Source organism: Theropithecus gelada, chromosome 8 (assembly GCF_003255815.1).
Source record: "Theropithecus gelada isolate Dixy chromosome 8, Tgel_1.0, whole genome shotgun sequence".
NCBI lineage: Eukaryota > Metazoa > Chordata > Mammalia > Primates > Cercopithecidae > Theropithecus > Theropithecus gelada.
The window spans coordinates 22,218,514-22,245,239 of NC_037676.1; the positions used below are offsets into that span (position 1 = coordinate 22,218,514).

A 26,726-nucleotide genomic window follows, 5' to 3' on the forward strand; every position below is an offset into this window, starting at 1 on the left:
TCTCCAACCTTGCTAGGCAGTAGAAAACATCAAAGAGCAGGAAGGGAGCTTCATCTCACGTTCACTTTCCAGATCTTTCTAATTCATCTATTGGCAGAATATAATTCATGGCTAGACCCTTGGCTGAAAGAAAGTCTGAGAAACGTGGCTTTACATGTTCTGGCCACTGCAGTCCAAGGAGGAGCCTAAGATGCTAAGCGCCAAACCACCATATCTACCATATATGGGGAGAAAAAAATATGGAATTCTTTTAAATAATCAATATTCCAAAGATTTTCAACTATTTCTAATATTTATTTAATGAAATTCAACAAAAATCATGTCTGTGAAGATTATGGGCATATTCACATTTGCTAAGAATTCTCCTAACCATCAAAAGGCAACTTCTTTCCACTGGTTTTGCTATTGCAAAGTTCGGAGGGTTTCTCATCCATTAGGAGGCGTGTGTGTGTGTGCGCATATATATATAAAACATATCTTATACATATGTATTATATATAATATAGGTATACATATAATATACATACATATATAATACAGGTGTACATATGTAGATAGATGTATATATGTATACATAGGTGTATATATCATATATAATAGGTATATATTAAATATGTATAAAATGTATAGATATATGTATATATGTGTATATATGTATAGATATAAAATATGTTATATTTTATATATGAAATGTATACATTTATACATAAAATGTACATATATATACGCATGGATACGAATGCTGAGGCTAAGTAAAAAATACATTTTATATATACACATGTCTATATATTTTATATACACGCATCAACATATTTGAGATATGTACATATCTATATATTATATATCCTATTTATGTCTTCTATATGTAAATATCTATATCCTATATGTATATACTTCTATATATAGATATGTATATGTATGTGTATATATGGTATATATATCCTAAGAAGAATGATTTTTTATTTTTAAATTACAGAAATAATATAAGTATCATTTAAAGTCTGAAAAATAAAGTCAAAGCAGTTGCCTATAATCCTCCATCACTAGCACAGTAACCATGCGACTCTTTTCCTGTGCACATTTACATTACATTGTGAATGTAATGGTTATAGAATTTTGTTGTTTTTCCATTTAACATTACATTATAATCATCATCCATGTTGTGTAACGTAAATTCCACTTTTAAAGGCTGCATAATATTTCATTAATATTATGCATGCATCATAATTTCCTTAGTCATTCCCTTCTGGTTGAACATTTAGGTTGTTTCCAATGATTAATAAGGAATGCTCTGAAGAAGAGCTTCATGTGTATTTGGGTTTTTGTCACATTCCCAGAAGTGGGGCAATGGGTTCTCAGAGACTTAATGCTTAAAGGGCATCCACTTAAAAATAAGGATCAACAGCTTCTGATCAGTATTTCTTAAAAATGACCTTTGACAAAAGTAGAGTTTTCTCTAGCCATTACAGAGATGGCTAAGTAAAAACACAAAGCCTGTTTTTAGTTATCATATTCTTAGCACTCATCTTGCCAGCTACTATCTGCAGCTACCAAAACTGGGGAAACAGTGCCCTTGGCCCTGACGCCTCTATTGATCTCTACCTATGCTCACATTACTGTATCTCAAATCCCTAAGAGCTGCTTGGGATGCTGATCACGGTGAGGGCAGAGAGCAGGCTCAGCATCATCAGGGTCTTCCCCACCCTTTCATATCTCAGGGTCCAGCCTTCCTGACGAGAAGCCTTGTCTAGATAAGGCAGGGCCCTGGTGCCTAGAAGTTGATCAGCCCAAGTCATCTTAAGCCCTGGAACATGCAATTTAGATGGACACTTCCAGAGGCAGACAGGTCCCTCCCCTACTTTCTGATTTCTCCCTTTTCCCCCAAACTGGAGCAAAACAACATTAAAACAGCCTGGGTTACACTTTACTGAAGAGGCCAGCTTAGGACGACTTGAAGAACTAGGTGACTACAGTCTTAAGACAGGCAGGGGCAAGGCTGTAAGATTTTACTCTCAGCCAGTTCGCACTTCTACTGTGAGATCAGGCCTCTACAGACTTTACGGGCATATCAGATCCAAAGAAAATTTCTTGGAAGTGCCAACTCAGAGGGGCTCCCTCCTGGTCACTCCTTATAGTCTTGCTTGGTCCAGGGCAGGGTGGGTTCAGCCTCTCGGTGAGAACAAGAGGAAGAAACGTAGCTCTGCATTATGTATTTAGGTTGAGCGAAACAATTTCGAATGAGCGGCGGTCTCTCCAACAAAGCAATCTAGAATGGGACCCTGAGTTTTAACTTCAGGCCTTAGGAATGCCAAAGCTCGCTCAGCGATTCTGTTTGCAAACCCACCCGCCCCGGGGGCGGATTTTCCCCGAGACACTGTCACCCTTGCCTCCATCTCTGGGCATACCTCCCTGCGGCCCCTCCCCAGTGACCTCCCCTGCCCCTCGCGGACCAGCCCCATCCTCAAGATAGTACAACTTTCCGGGACACCCCACGTCTCCTCTCGCCCCCGTCCGGTTGCTTGGAAATTTGCACGGGACGGTGACGTCACACAGGGAGGCGGGTCCCCACTGTCCCGCACACCAATGGCGCGGCGGCCCCCGGCCTCTTGGTTCCCGGCGATTGGTGTCTCGGGCCGCCGCGCTCCACCCCAGCCCGCCATGGCGTCAGGCGCCGCGGCCCCGGGGAGGTGGCTCCCACTTTAAGAAGTGAAGTTTTGCGCCCCCTCCCCCTCCCTGCCCACCTCCTGCAGCCTCCTGCGCCCCGCGGAGCTGGCGGATGGAGCTGCGCAGCGGGAGCGTGGGCAGCCAGGCGGTGGCGCGGAGGATGGATGGGGACAGCCGAGATGGCGGCGGCGGCAAGGACGCCACCGGGTCGGAGGACTACGAGAACCTGCCGACCAGCGCCTCCGTGTCCACCCACATGACAGCCGGAGCGATGGCCGGGATCCTGGAGCACTCGGTCATGTACCCGGTGGACTCGGTGAAGGTGAGGCGCTGGGGGACTTCGGGGACGCAAAGAGCGGAGGAGGAGCGCGCGCGCGTTTGCATCCCGCGCGCCGACAGCCTCGGGGCAGAGTCCTGAAACCGCGCTCTCCCCAGGACTGCGGCGGGCCGGGGTATCCCCGGGAGCAGCTGTGCGCAGCCTGGGCGCCGCGCCTTCCGCCGACCCAGTGAGGGTGCCCGGTCCTTGCCCCGCACCGCCCGCTGCTCCCGCTGCGTGCCGGGCCCCGGCTGCTGGCGGGGGAGGCGGAGTGGCGAGCACCGCTGGCTTCGGCGACGACGGGGCTCCCGGGGGACGCGATCGCTGCAGCTCTGCACAGTCTTACCACGCTGGCCGTTCGGGCTGGCTGGGGCCGCCCACACGTGCGCGGTTTCCGAGGGAGCTCCCCGCAGGGGAAGCCCTCACCACGCTGGCGCTGAGAAACGTGTGGCCCTGGCCGGGCCGCGCGCCCCAGGACTTGATGTGTGTGGCTGCTCCTCCCAGGTTATTTCGGGGACTTGGGGCCGGCAAGACTTCTCTCGACTCGTAGCAGCTCTTTACCGGTTCGGCATCGGCCCGTGGGATCTTTCTGAGGGTTCCTGCACTTCTTGCCCCTACTTTGGGTCGCCGAGCCGCCGGGAGGCAATGACGTTTGCCTTCTTTTGCTTGCGGGGAGGTGGATGGGCTTGTGCCTTACAGCCCTTGCTGTGGATTGTGTGATAGGCACTCAGTTTCCTTTAAACCCTGTCTGTCACTTGCCCCGGTAGTTTTAACTGCATTTCTCTGAACAGGCAGCGTTAGTAGGTGGGTTTTGCCTGGTAGACTGAGAGTTGCCCTCTGTCAGCCCGCCCAGAACACCCCAGGACCAGGATAGAATGGTGCAGGAAGTAATGCCAGTATTGACTGTTACACATTGCACTTTTATAGGCATAACTCATCTAATTCATGCAACAGCCCCGGGGGTTAACAGATGAAGAAACTGAGGCGCAGAGAGGCGAACCCAGGCTCCTACACCACCTCCAGTCCTCTGGCTGCAGCTGCAGTGTGTTTTGGGGGATTCAGAGGCCTCTCTAGGTGGCAATTATTTTGCAAGGCAGGTCCCACAGAGGCACCCCCAGCAGCTGTATCTTGTTGCTGATGCTGGTTCTGCATGAGCAGGTATGAAGGCCAGAAAGTATAACTCAGAGGGTTTTCTCGGCTCCGGGAGCCGGCAGTCAGTGTCTGGACAGGCACAAGTCCAGTGAGGAAAGACATGGACTTCCAAGGTGCTGCTGGACCTAAACCTGAGCCATCACCCATCTGTCCCTCCAGTGTTCTAGTGGGGAGTTAGAGGAATGGTTCTCATCTCCAGGAAAGACACCGGACTGATACCAGGAGGCATTTGTGTAGGAAAGAATTCCTCAAATGTAATAAAATTCTCCATGATTGGAGCTGTTGTCTCAAGTGCCCTGGGCAGAGCCTGGGGAAAGTTAGGAGCAGGGAGGTGTTATTTGAGCAGGCCTTAGTCCTGCTGGTGTCTTGAGATGACTGTTCCGTTCGGGAACCCCACTGTGAATTCACTTCAGAGCATCATTTTAGCTTATTTTTAGGATTAGAAATAATTAGTTGTGCCTTCTGAGCACCCTTTGACACTCTCAAGAGACGTTTCTCACTTGTTTAAATTGTGTAATCTGTGTTTAGTTTCTCCCTGCCCCATAGATGTTGATATGTTTTGGATTAGATGTCACCTGTGTACTTAGTATTACTTTCCATAGCAGTTTACATCTGTGGACAGGTTAACATGGTGTGAGTGATAGAAGGAGCCGGTCTGGTTTTCCTAGATAAGTCCGTAAAACAAGGCGTGGGTTAGCTAATCAGTAAAGTCTTTTAGGTTCTGGGATTCTAACTGACCCCAAAACATGACCCTTAGGGGCCCTTCCATGCTGAAGTGTGCAGGGTTGGTTTTGAGGCTGCCGCTGAGTGCCAGGATCTGCCAACATCAGCACAGCTGTCTGCCGAGCGTGAGGAGTCAGGGATGTATGCTCCATCATAGAAAGGCTTGGGGAGATCACCCTGTGTCGCTCTTAAGTATTTTGGATGATGGCAGAGACCGGGAGTAACTGAGTCAGGAGACCTGGGTTGGGCTTCAAGCTGTGCTCCTCAGTGGCTTCACACCTCGGGCACTGTTCTGTGCCTTAGTTTTGTCACCATAAAGTGGGGACAGTGGACCTATTCAGTCCCTCTCCACATTTTTAACTGATGCCCCGTTTCTCTGAACACAAAACGCCCATCGTCCTCTTTTGTTACTTGAAATAACAAAAGAATTATTACAGCTGAAAACAAATCTATGTAAATAGGACCTTGAAAGAGAGAAAGCTTTCTCCAATTTTGAAAGGCACCATTTTTAACTTCGATCTTGTAATGACAAATAAGAATGTTGAATTGGCTGGTTTTTTTTCTATCCTAGGTAGTATGGACTGTGGAACTCTGTGCTGGTCACTTGCAACCCTGAACCTGATGCTACTTATTTTGCAGTTCTAAGTGCAAAGTCGGCCTGGTGGATACTTCCCATTATAATATTAAATTTGCTTGCTCATGAAGTCACACCTCACCTCCCCAGTGTCACTTTAATAACTGGTGTATTTTACATGGTGGGCCATGACCCATTAGTGGGCTCTGCATTAAAAAAAAAAAAAAAAAAAAAAAGAAGTTATTAGTGAGAGTATAAAATACGAGTGTGCCTGACATGCAGTAGGAGAAATGTTGAAATTCTGTTTGGGTTGTGTGTGTGTGTCCCCGGATGCATTTTACAGAAGTGTAAAATGTACTTCTGGCTAGGAGTTCTGATCAAAAAAATATGAAAACCACTGAACCTGGGGAAATGTCTCTGGAGCCCCAGCAGGCGACACTGAGATTATGAAGTGGGTATTTGGAAGACCTTTGGCAATTTTCCTGCTGCTTCCTGTGTCTTCCTCTTTCACTTGGTCCTCCCACGGTGGGATGTGAGTGCTCCTTCATCCATAAAGGGCCGCTCTACTGGGACCTTTGGCTGCCCCCGTGATGACAGTGAGCAGCGAAGTGATACCCAGGGAGGGAGTATAGGGTCTCTGCAGGGCTCTCGCCAAATGGTGGCAATGACTGAGTCCTCTCCGGCGGGGCCTGGTGGCAGGTTTTCCATGAGCCTCTTTCTGGTGTTCCAGAGTGGCAAGGGGCACTTGGGGTGGACACAAGAACCCCTGGTCTGGTCAGGAGAGCTCAAGACTTGAGGAGCATGCCAGGTGGGTGGAGGAGGAAATTCCAACCAGATTAGGCACACCACTCGGAGACCATGCCGAGTCCCGCCTGGGGAAAGCAGGGGCAGAAGGAAACAGGAAAGATTTGAAGCCGGGGGACTTCCACTGACCCTTTCACAGCCCTTCTTTTGCTTTGCTTGTTGGGGGAAACCCTGCCTGTGACTCTCCTAGGATGAGCCCTCCTTCCCAGGTGGGTGCACCCCTGAGTGTTCACTCTAGGAGCCTCCTGGCTGACCTCATGGCGTGCACAGCCAGCCTGCCCAGCTCAGCACAGCATTACCTCAACTTCTGACTTCTCTCCTGAGTTTTCTCCTGGCTGCAGGAGGACTGGTAGGAAGGGTGGTGGGGGGCAGTGCAGCAGCTGCCAGAGTCCCCTCCCACCCACTTTAGCGCTTTCCAAACAAAGTGCACTTAGGTCCATGCCATTCAGCTTCAGAAGGGCGTGAAATCCCAAATTGCTCTAGTTCCTGGGACAAAATTATAATGATTTTTCTCTCTCCCTTCTTGTCTCCTCTCCTTCACATCCCCCTGCTCCCTTCTTTTCTGTCCTTTGATGAGAGGTGATTTTCTTAAAAGGTGAATTAGGAGTGAGGAATCAAAAAAGGGGATTTGTGAACTGCAGTCCTGTTCCTTGTTTCATGAACCCCCAGGCTGTGTGCCGATACCCACAGCCATGGCCTGCACCCCTCAGGCCTACCCCGCCCGAGGAGGGTGAAAACCTCATCCACTTTTCTCTGCCCTCAATTGGGGAGGGGCAGGCTGGAGCGTGGTGGTTTGAGGGCCAGGCTGGGGTGTGGTTTGAGGGCCAGGCTGGGGTGTGGTTTGGAGGCGGGTGCCCAGGAGTACTGTGAACAGCAAAGGGGGCCTCAGCTTTTTAGTAGGGAGAGGTATTTGGGGTTGAATGGGAGGATTTAATCAGCTGCTTTGCTTAAACTATACAAGGGTGTGCACCTGGGGTGGGGGATGTGTGTGTCACCTGGAAGGGAGGAATGTGCTTCCCAAACCTTTTCCTGGCTTCCACTTGGGCACATTTCAGCTGCATGTGGCCATCTCATTAAAGATGACTTTTGTCCCATCTTGGAGCAGTGACTAGTCTTGGGGAATCAGTCCCACTTTCTCCGTTTTTCAGTCTTGGGCTCCTGACCCCCTCTGACTTCAGGGAGTTTCCTTCCTCTGACTCATAGGATGAACTCACCTGCTGGTGTGGAAGCCTTCAGCACCTTTCTTGAACCCTAGAACTTTGTGGCTCTTTTGCTGTCTCCACTAGTACTGAACCTTTTCTTGTCAAAGAATTTGTGTTTTTGTTTTTGTTTTTAATCTGAAATACCAGCTGTCATGTCCCATCCGTGCTGGCAACAGACATACCCCTGTGATCATGGTGTTGGTTGGCCCACGCCAGGAGGCATGGCTTTGCCACTCCCATGCCCACCTTGAATGTTTGTGTCTGACGTTTGTCATAGGAGGGGTATATCCAATCTCTTTCTCTTTTTTTTTCTCTCTCTCTCTCTTTTTTTTTGAGACAGGGTCTCGTTCTGTCACCCAGGTTGGAGTGCAATGGTATGATCGCAGCTCACTGTAGCCTTGACCTCCCAGGGCTTGAGTGATCCTCCCAGCTCAGCCTCCTGAGTAGCTGGGACTACAGGCACATGCCACCATGCCCGGCTAATTTTTTGTATTTTTTATAGAGCTGGGGGTCTCAATTTGTTGCCAAGACTGGTCTTGAACTCCTGGGCTCAAGCGATCCTCCCACCTTGGCCTCCCAAAGTGCTGGGATTACAGGCATGAACCACCATGCCCAGCCTCTTTCTTTTTGTTGAACTGGAAATCTTCCCCCAAGTTCCCTTAACCTTCCCTCAAGTTCCCACTGAGATGGATTTCCCACCCTTAGAGAACTATCTTGGGGTTCAAATTCCAGTCTTTGACTTACTGGTTGGGCAGGACACTTAGCTTCTTCATGTCCTTACCTGTAAAATGGGGATCCTATTTTCTTCCTGCTTTCTCTTTCCTGACCCAGCTTTCCATTGCTTCTTTCCCTCTTCTCTCATTTTTCCAGTGGGCCTTGTGGAAGTTCCTTGTTAACAAGGTCCCTTACATCTTCCCCTTTTACCGAATGTTTCTTCCACTTCCCCCTTCTGATGGAAATCCAGCTCCTCTGGCTAAGGGTTGGGCTCCTGGACCCTTGAGTCCAAATCCCTGGGACCGGGTCCCATTTCCCAGTTAGGTGTGACCTTGGGCAAGTTTCTTAACCTCTCTGTGCTATTTCCTTATCTGTAAAAAGGAGAAGAGATGGTACTGATCGCCCAGGGTGGTTGTGAGGGTTAAGCCCTCGCTGCACTTCACGTACCTGGTACACGCACAGAACAGTGGATACTCTCTGATGTCTGCTCTCATCTTTATCTTCATCATTATCAGCATGCTTGCTGTCACTTTCCCTCATTCCCTGAGGACTTTGGCATCTGATGCACAGACTTCACCTCCACAGATCCTGTCCTCACCCTGAGGATGGCCCCTCTTTGTCCCCACCCGACTCAAGTCCAAATCACTCTATTCCTTACATCTCTGAGTCAATGGCCTTCACCTCCATGGTGTCTTGACCTAACTCAGAACCGTCCGCCTCTGAGATCTTAAATTCAGATGTCTGATAGCCTGGACCCCAAGATTGACTACTGCAGCTGCTGGGGCGTTCAGTTTCTCTGCCTATGGTTTTTCCAACCCTAGCTTGCCCCACCTGGGTCCTGGACAGCCCATCTGTCCCTTGGGCAGCCAAGCCCTTCAGGAACATTCACACTGCCTCCAATGCGCATGCTCCCTGGCCTCAGTTCCACGTGTCTGGGTAGCTGCTTGCATCCTTCACAGGGGTCCTGTTGCTCCTCAGCCCCCACCCTATTGTTGTCAGCCTCAGCCTGGCATCTTGCTTCCATGTCATAAGGAAACCAGTACCTCGATCAAACCCATCTTCCTGTCACCGTCCTTCCAAACTCTCTTGCCTTCCACCCCCACTGTAAGGGAACAGGTGTCTTCATTCCTTTAAGGTACATCAATGTATCAGAGAAGGGAGATGTATACAAACCACTCTGACACTTGGATATGAATCCTGGCTGCACACCTGGACACATTACCTAACCTCTCTAAGCTCAGGTTCCTTCTCTGCAAAGTGGGGATATGAATACTGTATTAGTCTGTTTTCATGCTGCTGATAAAGACATACCCGAGACTGTGTAATTGATACAGAAAGAGAGGTTTAACGGACTCACAGTTCCATGTGGCTGGTGAGGCGTCACAATCATGGTGGAAGGCAAAAGGCACATCTTACATGGTAACAGACGAGAGAGAATGAGAGAACCCAGTGAAAGGGGTTTTCCCTTTATAAAATCTTCAGATCTCGTGAGACTTATTCACTACCATGAGAACAGCGTGGGGGTAACCGCCCCCATGATTCAATTACCTCCCGCTGGGTCTCTCCCACAACACGTGGGGATTATGGGAGCTACAATTCAAGATGAGATTTAGGTGAGGACACAGCCAAACCATATCAAATGCCAAGAGCTGTTTTATAGGGTTGTTGTAAGAATTAAGAAGGAATGCCCTGAAGAGGGACACTGATTTCCTCAACTGAATTTAAAATTATTACATGTAGACGTTTTTAAAGGACATCCTTAAACTTCCACCACAAGAGGAATATAAAGAGGTCCCTCCTGCACCAGAAAGATCTGCAGATCTTTTTCATTGTTCTTGGAGGTATGGGGTGTGAGAACTTGATCAGTGTGTGTCAGCCACCTTGTTCTCTAAAGGGAAAGCCCCTCAAACCATTTTGTATTCTGTATTACACTTCAGAAAGTGTGGAAGCAAAGGCCATTTAATCTTTAAAAGCTCTTAATGTGATCCTGAAGACTTTAGTTCTACAAAATGTGAACTTCTTATGGACCATGAAATTGGGGGAGCAATCTCCTGATTTTTGTCTAACAACCCTACCTCTGATGCAGGATAATTTTTTTGTCTTTTCAAAGCTGTTGTTCTTCCTATATCTCTATGATAAAAGATATTAAAGAGGAAAAATAAAAAAGAATTAAATGATGCAACATATGTAAAGTTCTTGCCGCGGTACATGGTGCGTACGTTGTCAATAAATGGTGATGGTGATGTCATTTTTGTCCCCTCACTCAAGTGACTCAATTCCGGGATCTTTAGCCTTCCTGCGCCATTGAGTTTTCCTCAAAAATGTTTCTACAGATCCAAGCCCATCCTGTCTTAAACAAACCCGAGACTTCTCACCTTGACCCCAAATTTCTTCCCATAAACAAACTGTTGCCCCTTTTTTTGCTCCTTAAAACAACAAATGTTGTGAAAGAACTATTGACACTGGTCTCTGCTTCCTCACCTGCCACCCCTGCTTCCTGGCTTTTGCACTGGCCAGCTGCAGCCTCACCGAGGCTCCTGGCTACCCACCATCTTCCTCGCCCACCCTGCTGCCTCTGTCCCTGCCAACGGCACCTCCGAGAGGGGGTTGGCCCTGTGATACTCAGTTTTCCTCTTTGGGCATGGCTTTTCCTCAGGAGTGTGCCCTTCCACCTCATTTCTCCCCAGCACACATGCCTCAGTTTCCTCCTGGGACCTGATGGCTCCCAGATCACTATCTTGGGCCCAGACTTTCTGGAGCTGAATCTCCAGCTGCCTCAGAGCCTCCTCAGACTCAGTGTGGCCAGAATGGTGGTCCTGGCTTCCCCTCGGGCCCTCCTTCTGCACCCTGGAGTGATCGTCAGCTTTTCTCCCGCCACTACCCTCTATGCAGGGAAGGCCTGCCCGTGGCTGCATCTGTAATACTTCTTGAATGTGTTTCCTTCTCTCCCTCCCCACAGCTACTTACTGCCTTGGTTCAGGGACCTGGATGTCTCCTCTTCTTTGAGATCCCAGACTGCCCCAGTTAAAAGTGAGTTTAGGCCGAGCTCAGTGGCTCACGCCTGTAATCCCAATACCTTGAGAGGCCGAGGTGGGAGGATCACTTGAGGCCAGGAGTTGGAGACCAGCCTGGGCAACGTAGCGAGACCCCATATGTACAAAAAATAAAAACATTAGCTTGGCATAGTGGCATATGCCAGTGGTCTCAGCGTCTTGGTCTCGCTTGAGCCTGGGAGGTTGAGGCTGTAGTGAGCTATGATTGGACCACTGCACTCCAGCCTGGGCAACACAGCAAGACCCTGTCTCAAAAAGAAAAAAAAAAAAAGTGAGTTTACTCTCCCCTGCCTCACATTTCCCTTTTGCCCATCTCTACTTTGTTTTTCTCCCCAGCAGTTGTTACTTCCTAACACACACCATCGTTTATTTATATTGTTTACATATTTTACTTATATTTATAATATTATTTTATTGTTTATGGTCTCTCTTCCCTCATCAGAATGTAGGCTCCAAGTGGGCAGGGATGTATGCTCCTCTGTTCACCACTGTATTCCCATTGCCAGAAGCACAGTAGGTGCTCAGTAAGTATTTGATGGAGGAGCTTCTGCAGTTCATTCTGCACGTCAGTCATGGCGGGTCCTGCTCTTCAGTCTCCAAGCCCAGCAGCTTCCTGGTGGGCTGCAGTTTTCTCATCGGAAATAGAGAAGAGTAGCAGTGCCGATTGTGCCTCCCTTGTAGGTCTTTTTAGTGCATCTAGTTGGAAAATACAGGCAGGTTTGCAGGGGAACACAGTTTTCAAAGTATAAAGCTCAGTGCAGGTGCTAGGTCATGGTGTTTATTGTCACACTGGGATCCTGCAGGAGAGATAAGGTTAGCTGATGGGAGTGGAAGATCCAGCCCATTCTTCATGGTGCTGCAGAGCCTGCAAGCCTGCAGAAAGATGGGGAGTAGCCACGTCTTTCTGTAGTTCACGCCTTTGTCTCTTCCCACCTGATAATCCCTTAGCACTTCTGTTTGCCTTGCATTTAAAGCCCGACCTTTGCATGGCGGGCACACAGACTGAAACTCTTCCCTCCTCCAGCCTTTCTCAGACTCATCCACAGAATGACACAGAAGTATTCTGTGAATATTGGTTGAATGAAGGAAGGCACAGCTTTTTAAAAGAGATGCAAAAAAAAAATTATGAAAATCTTTAAAACTTGTTAATGGCTGGGTGTGGTGGCTCACTCCTGTAATTTCAGCACTTTGGGAGGCCGAGGCGGGCAGATCACCTGAGGTCAGGAGATTGAGACCAGCCTGGCCAACATGGTGAAACCCCGTCTCTACTAAAAATACAAAAATTAGCTGGGCACAGTGGCAGGCGCCTGTAATCCCAGCTGCTTGGGAGGCTGAGGCAGGAGAGAATCACTTGAACCTGGGAGGCGGAGGGTGCAGTGAGCCGAGATTGCGCCACTGCACTCCACCCTGAATGACAGAGCGAGACTTTGTCTCAAAGGAAAAAATAAAAGAGAGAGAGAGAAAAAACTTGCTGTTAAATGAATTCCAGTTTTGATTTTTTGTTTTGCATTGGTTTTGAATCCATGCATATTATGGCCACAAAGAAGACTTTCTTGGCTCCGTTGTTTGTGTTGTGTGTGTGTGTGTGTGTGTGTGTGTGTGTAACCCAGCAAGCAGCAGCTGTACTCCAATGAGGCAATGTCTTCATTTGGCCACTCATGTCATTCCACGTTTCCTGAGTGCCCTCTTGGCTAGGCACTGTGCTAGACACTGGGCCACAAAAATAAGAATGCCTGGTCCGCCATTCTCAAAGTAAGCATGCTTCCTATAATTAGACCCTGAGCTAAGGCGACAGAAACAGCTCCCTTTCAAGAGAAGAGTTGCCTGTCTTGACGGACTTTCAAATGGGCTGGGAGAACAAGGTCTGGGGTATTTGGACTCTGGACTGCTCAAGCTGCTGTCGTCTTGCAGGTCTGGAGCCTACAGGGTAGCATCATTCTAGTTTATTTGCTGGGCGCTTCTGAAATTGGTTCCTTCTCCTGTGAGAGACAGTGGTCCTCAGTTGTGTTCCCTCCCCGCCATCCTCGCCCTCCCTCCCTTCCACGGTGGTTAGTCATTCTGGAGGCTCAAGCTGGCTCACAGGAGGTACTCTTGAAAACATCCCCCACCCTCCTCGTAACCCCAGACAGTCAGGAAGGGCCGTTGTCGGGTACTAAGAGGTGTTATGGTTTCACATTCGTGCTTTCTCTCTGAAGAGAAAACGAAACATGTTGAAATAGGGAGAAATCCCAGCAGCAGCTTGCTTGAAGCAAAGGTTGCATAACAGGTCTAGGAAACGTCTGGCCATGTGGGTCAAGTTGAGGGACTCCAGCCTTGTGTCACTGAGGGAACTCCTCCGGGTCCACCGAGCCTCTGGATCCATCAGGTGCATCCGGAGAGCCACTTGGAAGGCTCTGGGACCCTGAGGTCTGGCTGGCCACGTGGTCTGTGATGGCTGTCGCTGGTGAAAGAGAGACCCTGGCTGTTATTTAGCCAACAGTGTTTATTCCCTGGCGTGACCAGAAAGGGTGCATTTGAGACACTGCTGTGGGTGGGGGACCTGGAGGAGCGTTTGCGTGTCAGACTTACGCTGGTGTTGAGGCCCTAGAACGGTCACCAAACTGGGGCGGGGGTGCAGGCCCCATGAATTTAAGTCCTGATCCTGCCATTAACCAGCTTGGAAACCTTGGGCTAACCATTTCTCTGGGCTGGTTTTCTCCTTGTGAACCTAGACTAGTGTCATCTACTTTACCTTTTTGACAGGGCTGTTGGGAAGCTTAGGTGAGGTAGATTTGTGAATGGCTCTTGCAAACCTTAACGTGCAAAGCTAATGACAGATTGTATCAGAGGCAAATGTGCTTAATAATTAGAGCTGTTTAGGTTAACAGCACAACCTCAGGGGCCAGACTGCCTGGAGTGGCACCTGGTCAAGTTCCTGATACCTCTCTCTGCCTTATTTTTCTCATCTATAAAATGGGGCTAATAACAGTACCCATTTCAGTGTTGCTGTGAGAATTGAGATGATACACCTAGAATGTTAAGAATAGTTCCAGGCACAGGGCAAACATTCCATTAATATCAATCAGCTCCTCTTGTTATTTCTAAAAGCATTACTTGAATGCCTGGATATGTTTGTATATTGCTGTTGCAATTGTTAATTATATTATTTTTGTATTGTTTTAACTTTTATTTGGTCATTTGATCCTCTTAGCTCTCCTTTGAAGGTGAGAAAAGGCAGGTGTTCTTTCTCATTTCATATTCGAGAAAACTGAACTTCAGAAAAATTACATGCCCTAGAACTCGGGCTTTTTTCTGCTCCAGAGCGAAGAGCGAGAGGAGAGAGGAAGGGAATCAGGCTGGAGCAAGCCAGTGTAGGATGTTGGATGCAGACTCAGCTGTTAATGGCAGCAGAGCCCTTGAGCTGGGTTCTGGAATATGAGAAAGGGCTGGGATTGATGATGGGACCCAGCTGCATTGTTGGGATGGAGGAGCCAGAGTTGAGTCGAGAGACTAACTCCAGGAAATCATGGCACCCAGAAAGTGTGGCACAGAAAGCAGGGCTCTAATGTATAGTTAGGAGTTTTTTGGCCAAATACTCCAGCAAGCAAGGAAAAAGGATGATGGCATATGGTTATTGCCACAGGATATTTTTGGCTGTGTCTGGCTTCTCTCTCTGGAACAAATTGCAGCTGCTGTGACACCTTCTCATTTCAGCAGCGAATCGAAGTTGCACTCACTGTAGTGTTTTGAATTCGGACTCGTCTTGAGGATTCCTTGCCAGATCACAGTATATGTATATAAGTGACTTACTGGGAAGAGCACTACATCATAGTTCCGTGGTCCACTAGGGCTGCAGTTTTCTTATCTGAAATAAGGAATGCTAACGGTGCCCATCCTGCCTCCCCTGGCCGATCTGCCTATTCATGTAGTGAGAAAATAGAGGCAGGCTGGCAGGGAACACCACTTTAAAAGTATAAAACTCTGTGCAGGTGCTAGGTCATGGTATTTATTATCACACTGGGATCCTGTGGGAGGGGTAAGGTTAACTCATTGGCATGGAAAATCCAGGCTCTCATTCCAGCACTAAGACTCATGCAGCTGCCTGGCCTTGGGCACTTCACCTCTCTCCTTACAGTGTCTCCCATCTGTTGAGCCAAGACAGGGTGGCTGTCTGCTGCCGACCCTTTGGCTGGCTAATGAGGAAGAGCCAGTGCTGCTCAGAGCATGCTCATTTCGTGGTAATGTAGACAGGGGATAGTAGTGGCTGCGCGTAGCAGAAACCGGCAGGGTAGGACAGGATGAGCCCACCTTCCGGGAGGTGTACTCAGGGCTGTTAGGGTGAGGACGTCTGTGGTATTCTCATTTTATATCCTTACTCTTATTTTCCAAGAAAGTCTGTCCCTTTGAGCAGCAGGCAGATGAGTCTGGGGACACTGTGGGGAGGGGTCCCCCAGGAGCAGGAAGGTGACTAATGATCCCGGAAGAATGACTGTGTGTGTTTGCAGATGCCTGGGCTCTTCCCCACTTTGGCTTTTCCCGTCACTGTTTTCCTCACTTGCTTAAGAGGAGAAGGAGGTAACACACAAGTGCCTTTGTCTCAGGGTCCCCATGGTGCCCATGTTGAGGGTTTTGTGGACGCCTTGCATTGCCCAAGGCCTGGCTTTAGAAGCAGAACATGGAGAGAGAGGTTGCAGCCTGCAGGAAGCTGGCCAGCCAGACCTGCCGGGCAGCGGGACCCGCGGGCACTGCCTCTGACTCACAGCGTGTCCTTGATGCGCAGTGCTCCTCTCCACACTTTCTCTGCCCTCCTGTGGATCACGGGTGTCCTAGCGCTGTTGGGAGCCTGGGTTAAAGTTGGCTGAGTGGCCGGCTGATAATCAGATCCAGGGAGTCAGACCAGAGATGGGGGGACATCTTTTCAAAGACAAGAAGATGCTGCCAGTGCATGTATATACATATGAGAGTGGAAGGGGTAAACCCAGGGTGTGTCTTTAACTGAAGAATCAAGAAAGCTGCTTTCCTTAGTCACCCATCTCTGTGGTTCATTTGCTAAACATTGGCTTGCGTTAGCCTGATTCACAGTAATGTGGCTCCCTAGGAAGATTCAAGTGGCGTTTGTGAACATGTAGCTTCACCCACGGCCCTTCGTTGAATGGCTGCGTTACAGTCAGCACCACATAATGATGTTTCGGTCAACTATGGACTCCATATGTGACGACAGTGATCCCATAGATTATAATGGAGCTGAAAAATTCCTATTACCCAGGGGCATCACAACACACTGCATTTCGCCCGTGTTTGGGCTGATGCTGGTGTAAACCTACTATGCTGCCAGTCATGTAAGAGCATAGCACACACAATTAGTAGGTAATGCTTGCAAATAATAATGAAAGACTCTACTACTGGTTTATGTATTTACTATACTATACTTTTTGTTATTACTTTAGAGTGTACTCCTACTTTTTTTATTTTTTGAGATGGAGTTTTGCTCTTGGCGCGTAGGCTGGAGTGCGGTGGCGCGATCTCTGCTCACTGCAACCTCCACCTCCTGGGTTCAAGCGATTCTCCTGCCTCAGCCTCCCGAGTAGCTGAGATTACAGGCATGCACCACCATGCCCGGCTAATTTTGTATTTTTGGTAGACAGGGTTTCACCGTGTTGGCCAGGTTGGTCACCAACTCCCGACCTCAGGTGACCCACACTCCTCAGCCTCCCAGAGTGCTGGGATTACAGGTGTGAGCCACTGCCCCTGGCCTTTTCTTTTTTTTAAGTTAACTGTAAAACAGGCTCAGGCAGGTCCTTCAGGAGGGATTCCAGAAGATGACATTGTGATCACAGGAGGTGCCAGCTGTATTGGGACAAGATGTAGAGGTGGAAGACAGTGATATTGATGATCCTGACCCTCTGTAAGCCTAGGCTAATGTGTGTGTTTAAGAAAAAAGTTTAAAAAGTAAAAAAAAAAAAAAAAAAGTTAAAAGGAAAAGCTTATAGAATATGGATATAGAGAAAAAATATTTTTGTACAGCTGTACAATGTGTTTTGTGTTTTAAGCCAAGTGTTATTATAAGAGTCAAAAAGTCAAAAAATTGAAATTTATAAAATAAAAACATTACAGTAAACTAAATTTAATTAATTTATGTATGTATGTATGTATGTATGTATGTATTTATTTTTAGAGACAGGGCCTTGCTTTGTCGCCTAGGCTGGAGTGCAGTGTTGCGATCATAGTTTACTGCAGCCTCGAACTCCTGGGTACAAGGAATCCTCCCTCCTCAGTCTCCTGAGTAGCTGGGATTACAGGTGTGCACGACCACACAGCTAATTTTTAAATTGTTGTAGAGATGGAGTTTCACAGTGTTGGCCAGGTGATCTCAAGCTCTTGGCCTCAATCAGTCCTCCTGCCTCGACCTCCCAAAGTGCTAGGATTACAGGTATGAGTCACCATGCCCAACCTTGAAATTTAATTTATTATTGAAGAAAGCAAAAGTTTAAAAAATAAATTTAGTGTAGCCTAAGTGAACAGTGTTTATAAAGTCTACAGTAGTGCACAGTAATGTCCTAGGCCTTCATATTCACTCACCACCACTCACTCAAACTCACCCAGAGCAACTTCCAGTTCTGTAAGCTCCATTCATGGTAAATGCCCTACACAGGTGTACCATTAAAAAAATCTTTTGGCTGGGTGCAGTGGCTCACGCCTGTAATCCCAGCACTTTGGGAGGCCAGGGCGGGCAGATCCCCTGAGGTCAGGAGTTCAAGACCAGCCTGGCCAACACGGAGAAACCCCATCTCTACTAAAAATACAAAATTAGCTGGGCATGGTGGCACATGCCTGTAATCCCAGCTACTCGGGAGGCTGAGGCAGGAGAATCACTTGAACCTGGGAGTTGGAGGTTGCGGTGAGCCGAGATCATGCCACTGCACTCCAACCTGGTCAATAAGAGTGAGACTCCGTCTCAAAAAAAAAAAGAATCGTCTCGGCTTCCCAAGGTGCTGGGGTTACAGGCGTGAGCCACCGTGCCTGGCAAAGAACAAACTTTTATATGGTATTTTCACTGTACTTTTTTTTTGAGATGGAGTTTCACTTTTGTTGCCCAGGCTGGAGTGCAGTGGTGCAGTCTTGGCTCACTGCAGCCTCTGCCTTCTGGGTTCAAGCAATTCTCCTGCCTCAGCCTCCCGAGTAGCTGGGATTACAGGTGTGCGCCACCACGCCCGGCTAGTTTTGTATTTTTAGTAGAGACTGGGTTTCACCTTGTTGGCCAGGCTGGACTCAAACTCCCAACTTCAGGTGATCCACCCGCCCCGGCCTCCCAAAGTGCTGGGATTACAGGCGTGAGCCACCACGCCCAGCCTTCACTGTACTTTTGCTATATTTAGATTGATTTAGATAACACATACCCATGGTATTCCAGTCGCCTGCAGTATTCAGTACAGAGCATACTGTACAGGTTTGTCACCTAGAAGCAACACGCTATAGCGTACAGCCTAGGTGTGCAGTAGCTATCCCCTCTCAGTTTGTGTAAGTACACTCTGTGATGTTCACACAAGGATGAAGTCACCTAACAATGCATATCTCAGAACATATCTCCATCATTTGCGATGCGTGACTGTAATTAAGGAATGGGGCTTATGGGGTATGACCGTAGGTGCTGGGCACTAGGGAGGCGGAGGCTTGACTCAACCCAGGCATTCCCCATGGGAGCCCCGATGTGGCAGGAAGGACAGATGTCCAATGAATCATTCCTTTCAGGAGTGATGAACTGTCTTCAGGGATCCTGAACCTCATGGGGAGGAAAGTGCCCCCGAGGAAGGAATATCTCAGTATCTCTCTCTAGACCTGAAGGAGATGTGGATGTTACAACTAAACTGTATGATTCTCTCTGTCCCTAAGAACGTCACGGCCTGTTCCCAAGGTGCCTGGGAATGCCATCTCCAGGATGCCTACATCCCGCTGACACTCTAATCTGGGGTTCTGCTCTGAGCTGAGAAAGTGTCTGTGGTTTGGGGTCATCAGGGGGCAGCTCTTCTCCTCTCTGTTCTGAAATCTTAATTCCCTGTTTGACTGCCTGGTGGCTTTCGGAGAAGCCCTGCTTCCTCCCGGGTGGGAACTTTCACTGCTGAACTAAGGACCCGAGGAGGATGGAAACGGGAGGAAGGAAGGCTAAGCGGTCACATTAGAGGCATTTCTGCTCATCGTTGGCTCATAATGGGTGGCAGTAGTGGCTGGTGGAGCAGTGGCCAGGTAAGTTGCTAAAAATAAAACATGCTCATGTGATGTGTGCAGGTTTAGGGTTAGCCTGAGTGACCTTTCCTGGTCCAGGTCACAACTTGTAGGGCAGAGAGAGACTTGAGGATGGTGTAGGTGACAGCTGTGCCTTCCAAAGGTCAGAGATGGACCTGGGATCTTGTAGTGCCAGGGCCTGCTCTGGAAGCTCAGACTCGTGTGTCACTTCTCTCTTTTGAAAGGTAACTAGAGAGCTGGACACTTTCCTGTCCTCTCTCTTTCCTTGTGGCCTTCCTCTGTCAGAGGTGGCCTGCTATCAAATGCCAAGGGCACAGTCAGCTGGGCTTGGTAAAGGGCCTGAGATGAGAGCTTGGGGACTTTCCCACTGGAGTCCATGATAGTCCAGGTTGTAGACGGAAGCTCTTGGATCTTGCAGCTTTGGAAACCGAGTCCTGTTTCTCCAACAGGCCGGTGCGGTGACAGGGGCACAGACCTGCTATCCTCTCTATTTGTGTCCACAGATTCCCCGGCACAGGGGTCTTTGTTACAGAATCTCTTTGCTGGGTGCTTTGAAGGAGCACGTGTGTGGGCCATTTTCAGAGTCGTTAGACAGTGCCAAGCTGTCACTCAGAAGAAATGGTCAGGATAGAAGCATAGAAAATGCCCTGTGGAAATGTAGATGAGTGTACTGGCTCACACCTGTAATCCCAGCTACTCAGGAGGCTGAGGCCAGGGGCATTGCTGGCAGACAGCAGTTCAAGACCAGTCTCAGCAACAGAGCAAGACCCTGCCTCTAAAAATAAAAATAAAGAAATGGGCCAGGCGCGGTGGCTCACGCCTGTAATTCTAGCACTTTGTGAGGCCGAGATGTGCGGATCATGAGGTCAGGAGTTCGAGACCAGCCTGGCCAACATGGTGAAATCCCGTCTCTACTAAAAATACAAAAATTAGCCAGGTGTGGTGGCGGATGCCCGTAATCTCAGCTACTCGGGAGGCTGAGGCAGGAGAATCGCTTGAACCCGGGAGGCAGAGGTTGCATTGAGCTAAGATCGTGCCATTGCACTCCAGGCTAGGCAACAAGAGCAAGACTCTGTCTCAAAAAAAAAAAAAAAAAACAAAAAAATTGGCTTTGCGTGGTGGTGCACACCTGTAGTCCCAGCTACTCAGGAGGCTGAGGTGAGAAGATCGCTTGAGCCCAGGAGTTTGAGGCTGCAGTGAGCCGTGATCATGCCACTGTACTCTAGCCTGGGTGACAGAGCAAGACCCCGTCTCTAAAAAAAAATTAAAATAAATAAATAAAAGAACAGAAAATGCCCTCTGTGGGGAGAAGGGTTATCTGTGAAAGGAGTTAGAAACCTCAAGTGTATGTAAGATTGGAGATCTCTCTGTTAATGAAATTGTGCTTAAAATGTTTTTTTCTTGAACCTTGGCTTCTCAGGCAATAACTGAATTTTAATGTGTGTGTGTGTATATGTATATGTGTGTGGATATATATGTTTGTGTGTATATATATGTATGTGTATATGTATTTGTGTATATTTATATATTTGGGCCAGGAAGGGTGAAGTGTTAAATTGCCTTACTTATAAAATTAAGGTAGATTTGTATTTAGCCCTTAGAGCTTCAAAAATATCAGCTCAGAAATGACTTTTAATTGTGCAGGTGATAAAATCACAAGAAAAAAATTCATCTACAAGTTGGAATGACTCTTAGCTACTTATTTGTTTTAATTTTTATTTTTTTTCAAATTTCGGAAGGAAGTAGAGAAGGAGTTAGAACTGCAGTTTGCAATTATGGGGGTTGGGGTGCGGTGTGTATTAGTACAATGTTAGGTTCCGGCAGGTTCCATTTATCCTTGGAATTAGCACTGCTCGCCCCACAGACTTCTAGGAGTTGGGAGCCGGCTGGTTGGTGACGCTTTGCCTGACCTTGGATAAGAATTCTTGTTTTCAAATTCCCTTGAGGTCTCTTCTAAGAATCTTTTGCACTTTTTCTGATAAATCAATCATAAGGAAGTTTCTGAAATTCTCTTTCAGATCCTACAACCCAAAAGTTACTGCAAAACTGGGTTTCTACCAGAAGTGACTTAAAATTGAAAACAGATTTCAGATATCACCTGAGCAGCTCGAGTGTAAGGAAGGGACTGGGAGAGCCACGGAGAACATTTGTCAATCCAGAACCGGCCATTCATGGTGTTGCTTGACTGGAGGGCAAGGAAGGCAAGGACTAGAAGCAAGGCAAAAGCAGATCTTTCTGTAGATATACACATAGAAGACTTGGATTTGCATTTTAGGGTGAATTGTAATTAGCTTGAGATGACCAGGGGCCCACCAATCAAACGACTCTGGGAAAAACACCTGTCTACATCTTAATTTCTTTGTCTATAAAATGGCAAGATTGAACTAACACTACATGGTTCTCTTGGAAACTCACCAGTTCTAAAATTTCCACTCCTTATTTTCACCGGGCAGTATAACTTTAACTCCCTGTTTCAACTTTGGGTGTAAAATATAGGCTCACAAGCACTTTTGCTTTGCAGCGGAAGCTGGGAAGACCCTCCCATGGAATTTTGCAGGGGGGCTGAGCAGTGGTGGGAAGGACCAGCGGCCCATGTACCATGTTGGGCCCCTGCATTCCAAATTGCCTGCCTAGAAATAAATGATAGTTTATTTAACCTACTTGGAACTTCCAACGACAACGCTTCAAGACTGCAAATCATCCATCTGGGCAATTACAGAAATGCTGAATGGCCACAGCCCCGCCCTGGAATCAAGGGGAGAAGTGTGGTAGATGCTTCTGGAAGGCTCTGTTTACAGCTCTCTGACTCCTTCCTGCCAGAACCTTTCACAAGTTCACTACCAGGAAGCTGAGTCATCCAGGGGTCAGCCAGCATGGCCAAGGTCACCCCGCACTGCCAGCAGCACAGATGGGGTTAGCCCATCATTCCAGGGGAGCATCCGTGGGAATGACGGGGCTGGGGAGCTGGGGAGCCTCCCTGCGGGGTCTCCCTGCCATGGTGTTTTGCACTTCCTGTAGATTTTGCAGTAAGGAACTGCCTCCTCTTATATTTACTTCATTTCTTCTTCTCTCTTTCTTTCTTTTTGTTTTTTGAGATGGAGTCTTTGTCACCAGGCTGGACTGCAGTGGCGTGATCTAGGCTCACTGCAACCTCCCTGCCTCCTGGGTTCAAGTGATTCTTCTGCCTTAGCCTCCCGAGTAGCTGGGACTACAGGCACGCGCCATCACACCCAGCTAAGTTTTTTAGTAGAGATTGGGTTTTACCACGTTGGTCAGGATGGTCTCGATCTCCTGACCTCGTGATCCACCTGCCTCGGCCTCCCAAAGTGCTGGGTTTATAGGCGTGAGCCACCATGCCTGGCCTTTTTTTTTTTTTTTGACCCGGAGTCTTGCTCTGTCGCCCAGGCTGGAGTGCAGTGGCCGGATCTCAGCTCACTGCAAGCTCCGCCTCCGGGGTTTAGGCCATTCTCCTGCCTCAGCCTCCCGAGTAGCTGGGACTACAGGCGCCTGCCACCACGCCCGGCTAATTTTTTATATTTTTAGTAGAGACGGGGTTTCACCATGTCAGCCAGGATGGTCTCGATCTCCTGACCTCGTGATCCACCCACCTCGGCCTCCCAAAGTGCTGGGATTACAGGCGTGAGCCACTGCGCCTGGTGCAGCTTTTTCTTTTTAGATGGAGGTTTGCTCTTGTTGCCCCTCCAGGCTGGAGTGCAGTGGCGCAATCTTGACTCACTGCAACCTCCACCTTCTGGGTTCAAGCGGTTCTCCTGCCTCGGCCTCCCAAGTAGCTGGGATTCCAGGCATGCACCACCACACCCGGCTGATTTTGTATTTTTAGTAGAGATGGGGTTTCTCCATGTTGGTCAGGCTGGTCTCAAACTCCCGACCTCAGGTGATCCGCCTGCCTCAGCCTCCCAAAGTGCTGGGATTATAGGCGTGAGCCACCGCGCCTGGCCAAAGGCAAGAGATGAGGACCACATAGATGGAAACACAGCATTAAGGGTAAAATACCCTCCCCCTGCTCTGTCTGGTGTTCAGGGCCCAGCATGGGCTGTATATCCTACACTTCGTTCCAGGCTCATCTCCTGGTACTCAGCAGGCTTCAGGTGACACCAGCCTTCTCGGAGCCTCTGTTCACATTCCACCTGTTGCTCCTTCTACCCTAGCTTCACCTTCAGTGGTCACTGCCAGGACCCCTCCCCAAACCTAAATGAAGTCCCCCTGCATTTGCCCTCATTGCACCATCTGCTTTTGCTTCATGGCATTTAGAGTTTGGGATTTTTTATCGATAGGATTTTTAGTACTTTTTCTCTCCTCTACTAGACTATAAACTCCTTGAAGGCAGAGATGACACCTGCTCCCTCAGGTCCAGCAGTCCCTAGCACTGCGCTGACATTTAGGTAGTGGCATCGTTTTCTTGCAGAACGATCCTGTAGTTTTACCAGCTGAGACTTCTGTGGTCCGAGGAGTCATTCATCTCTGGTCCCCGCTTCCTCCTCTCACTTTTGGAAACCCTTCTGGTCAGATGGCTTTGGTTTAAATTATATGCCGGAGCTCTTGGTTTCCAGGGAGAGGGTTTTAGCGTAAGAATCTCACCCATGAAGGTTCCTGCTATTACCTTTTGCATCCAGTACAACTTGAAGTGACTCCTCCAAAAGCTTCAGAAGTAATTTGTTCATATTGTCTGGCATAAATTCAGCAAGTGAGTCCCGGAGGTTGAAAGTCGAGTCTTGCGGTTGTTTCCTCTGGTGTTTCTCCCTGAGACCCTTCGAACAGCGAGCCTGGTACATCTGCTGTCCTGCCATCTTTCTCTGTGATTGTCATCAGTGTGAAAGGTGTGTGGAGAAAGAACATCCCTTCGAGCTGTGGCTTAGAGCTGTGACTTGCACCATGTGGTTAGTCGCTATCAAGTTAGTAGCCTTTGTGCGAAATCTGGCTTTGGTAGGATCTGGGAAATTTGGACCCCTCATTTGCCCCCTGGCACCCCTAAATTCCAGAGCCCAGCTTTGATGGGGCTTACATCCCCAGCTGTTAACCTGTGGGGTGGGCCCCAGACTGTGGCCAGGTGCGTTGTGCTAGGGGAGACAGATCCACAGCAGGCAGAATTTGAGGAGGACTTAAAATACCTGCTTTGGGAGGCCGAGGCGGGCAGATCACCTAAGTTCGGGAGTTTGAGACCAGCCTGACCAACATGGAGAAACCCTGTCTCTACTAAAAATACAAAATTAGTCGGGTGTGGTGGTGCATGCCTGTAATCCCAGCTACTTGGGAGGCCGAGGCAGGAGGATCTCTTGAACCTGGGAGGCGGAGGTTGCGGTGAGCCGAGATCGAGCCATTGCCCTCTAGCCTGGGCAACAAGAGTGAAACTCCGTCTCAAAAAAAAAAAAAAAAAGAAAAAACCACAAACCACAAAAAGCGAGAAAACCAAAACCTGCTTTGTTACCTGCCTGTGGGTGGAATTGAGTTCATCTCTGCATCCTTGGTCATCATTTATTGAGCGTGTGTTTTAGCGAGCATGGCACTGGCTCAGAGATGACAGTGCTGCCGCCCTCCTTCACGTTTCTCTGCACCTTTCCTGGGAGTCACGCAGACGCATCACTTGGCGTAATTATACATGAAGGAATGAGCAAGAGGAGACTGGCGACAGGGCTGCTTTAAAAATCCTTTTTTTCTGTGGATAATAGGCTAATAGCGGGGTGTGCTTTAGAAGGTGTGGCCTCCGCCAAGGGTGTGGGAACTGGATTTGTAGAAGCTAGAAGCTGGCAGGACCACACCTGGCTTGGAAGACAGCATGGGCTTCTGAGGTGCCTGGCTCCCTGGCCTGTGCAGTGTGGACAACTGACGCCCAACTAGGTGAAATGATTGCGTAGTTGCTCAGGGATTGGGTGGCAGAGCGGGACAGAATTTAGATCTTCTAACTTGGAACAGGGCTCTGTCCATCTTACCTAGGTGTACAGTGTGGGGAGCACTGATGTTTGGTCTAGTGAGACACACTCGGTGTAAATATCTGTGCCCTGTAGCACCCAGATTCCAAGGGACCAGAGAACGTGCCCGCACCCACGGGCTGGGGGGAGCCCAGGTCCTCCAGGGCTACTGTCGAGCATGGGCTTCTTGGTGCCCAGTCCTGTAGCTGAACTTGGCTGTTGCCCCCAGGGCTGGTCTCCCTATAGTTCAGAGGCTAGCAAGCTCTCAGCAACAGGGAGGGCCTTTTCCCTAGTATGAACTTGGCCACACCAGACCAGTCAGCAGTGTTGGGAATCTTGGCCCTCAAGGTCCCTGCCTAGCCCTGGCCCTGGACTTCAGCACTGGTCAAAGGTCCCCAGAGCTGCCCTTGGCTCTGAGCAGGTGAGTGAGCTTCCCAGAGCACTTTTTTCTGGGCCTCTGTGCCAGTGTAAACTGATACTAGTGATTTCCCTCCCCCACCTCTCTGCCAGCTATCTAAGTTTTCTTTGTTATGTAATCAGGCTTAATTTAAGCAGGCTAGTCCATCCATTTAGAAATGATTAGTGAAGAAAGGTGAATGGGGAGGGATCAGAGTCCCTTAGGTGGCCACCGTGTGCGAGTCCCCTCCCCTCGCTCTTTGGGGTCTTGGTTTCCCTTCCGTGAGTTGGGGCAGCTGAAGGGAAGGGCTGCTCAGGTGGTCCTGTCACATCCTAGTGTCGTGTGTAGTCAGTACAGGTGAGAGTGCTCCCAACCAGGGCAGATCCTGCTCCTAGGCAGCGTGTCTTAGGAAGGAATTGGTAAAAATGATGTCATTGCTAAGAATGACGTCTTTTTTGCTGTTTATCCAAAGCGGGGGAAAAAAAGGCAGAAATAAAAGCAGCAGGCAGCTGTCCACCAGACCCCATGCAAAGGGCTTTTCCTCGAATCCTCACGGAGACTTTAGGCAGTAGGGGCCATTAGGAGCCTCACTTACAGATAAAAAAAGGGGGCGGAGAACTGAAGTGAGTTGCCCAAGGACACATGGAAGAGGAAGCCGCAGAGCTGGGATTTAGATACAGAGGGGTCTCCAAGCCTGTCCCTCCAGGTTTGAGGTCCTGGGGCTGTAGATTCCATCGAAACTGAAAGGTGTGCTGGGGAGACCTAGGGTCAGGATGGGGTTTTATTTCTGTCCCTTCCTCGTGATGCTGCAGGGACTGTGACCTGGATTTCCCAACGCCAGTGCCCTATGACTGGTAGCCTCCACCTGGGACTCCAGGATCTATTGTTTGATTCAGTCATTTTCTTCTGTAGTCTGATAGGAGGGATTCAGTTCAAACCTGCAGTGCTGTTCTTTGGGCCAAATGGCCATTTATCAGCAA

The 26,726-nt window shown here is 48.7% G+C and overlaps 1 protein-coding gene across 6 annotated transcripts in view; it reads left to right on the top strand.

Annotated features, from left to right (window-relative positions):
- Window positions 1-2,567: 2,567 nt before the first annotated feature.
- Window positions 2,568-26,726, top strand: part of SLC25A37 (solute carrier family 25 member 37) — a 45,028-nt gene continuing 20,869 nt past the window's right edge. For 2 of the 6 annotated variants that reach the window (XM_025393780.1, XM_025393781.1), the window contains exon 1: window positions 2,568-2,986. In XM_025393780.1, the coding sequence (XP_025249565.1) occupies window positions 2,777-2,986 (210 nt within the window). In that variant the 5' untranslated portion in view covers window positions 2,568-2,776. Of the gene's footprint in view, window positions 2,987-11,108; window positions 11,180-15,735; window positions 16,123-17,356; window positions 17,481-26,726 lie in introns of those variants that run through there. The other 4 variants (XM_025393782.1, XM_025393783.1, XM_025393784.1 and 1 more) reach the window with 4 other exon arrangements.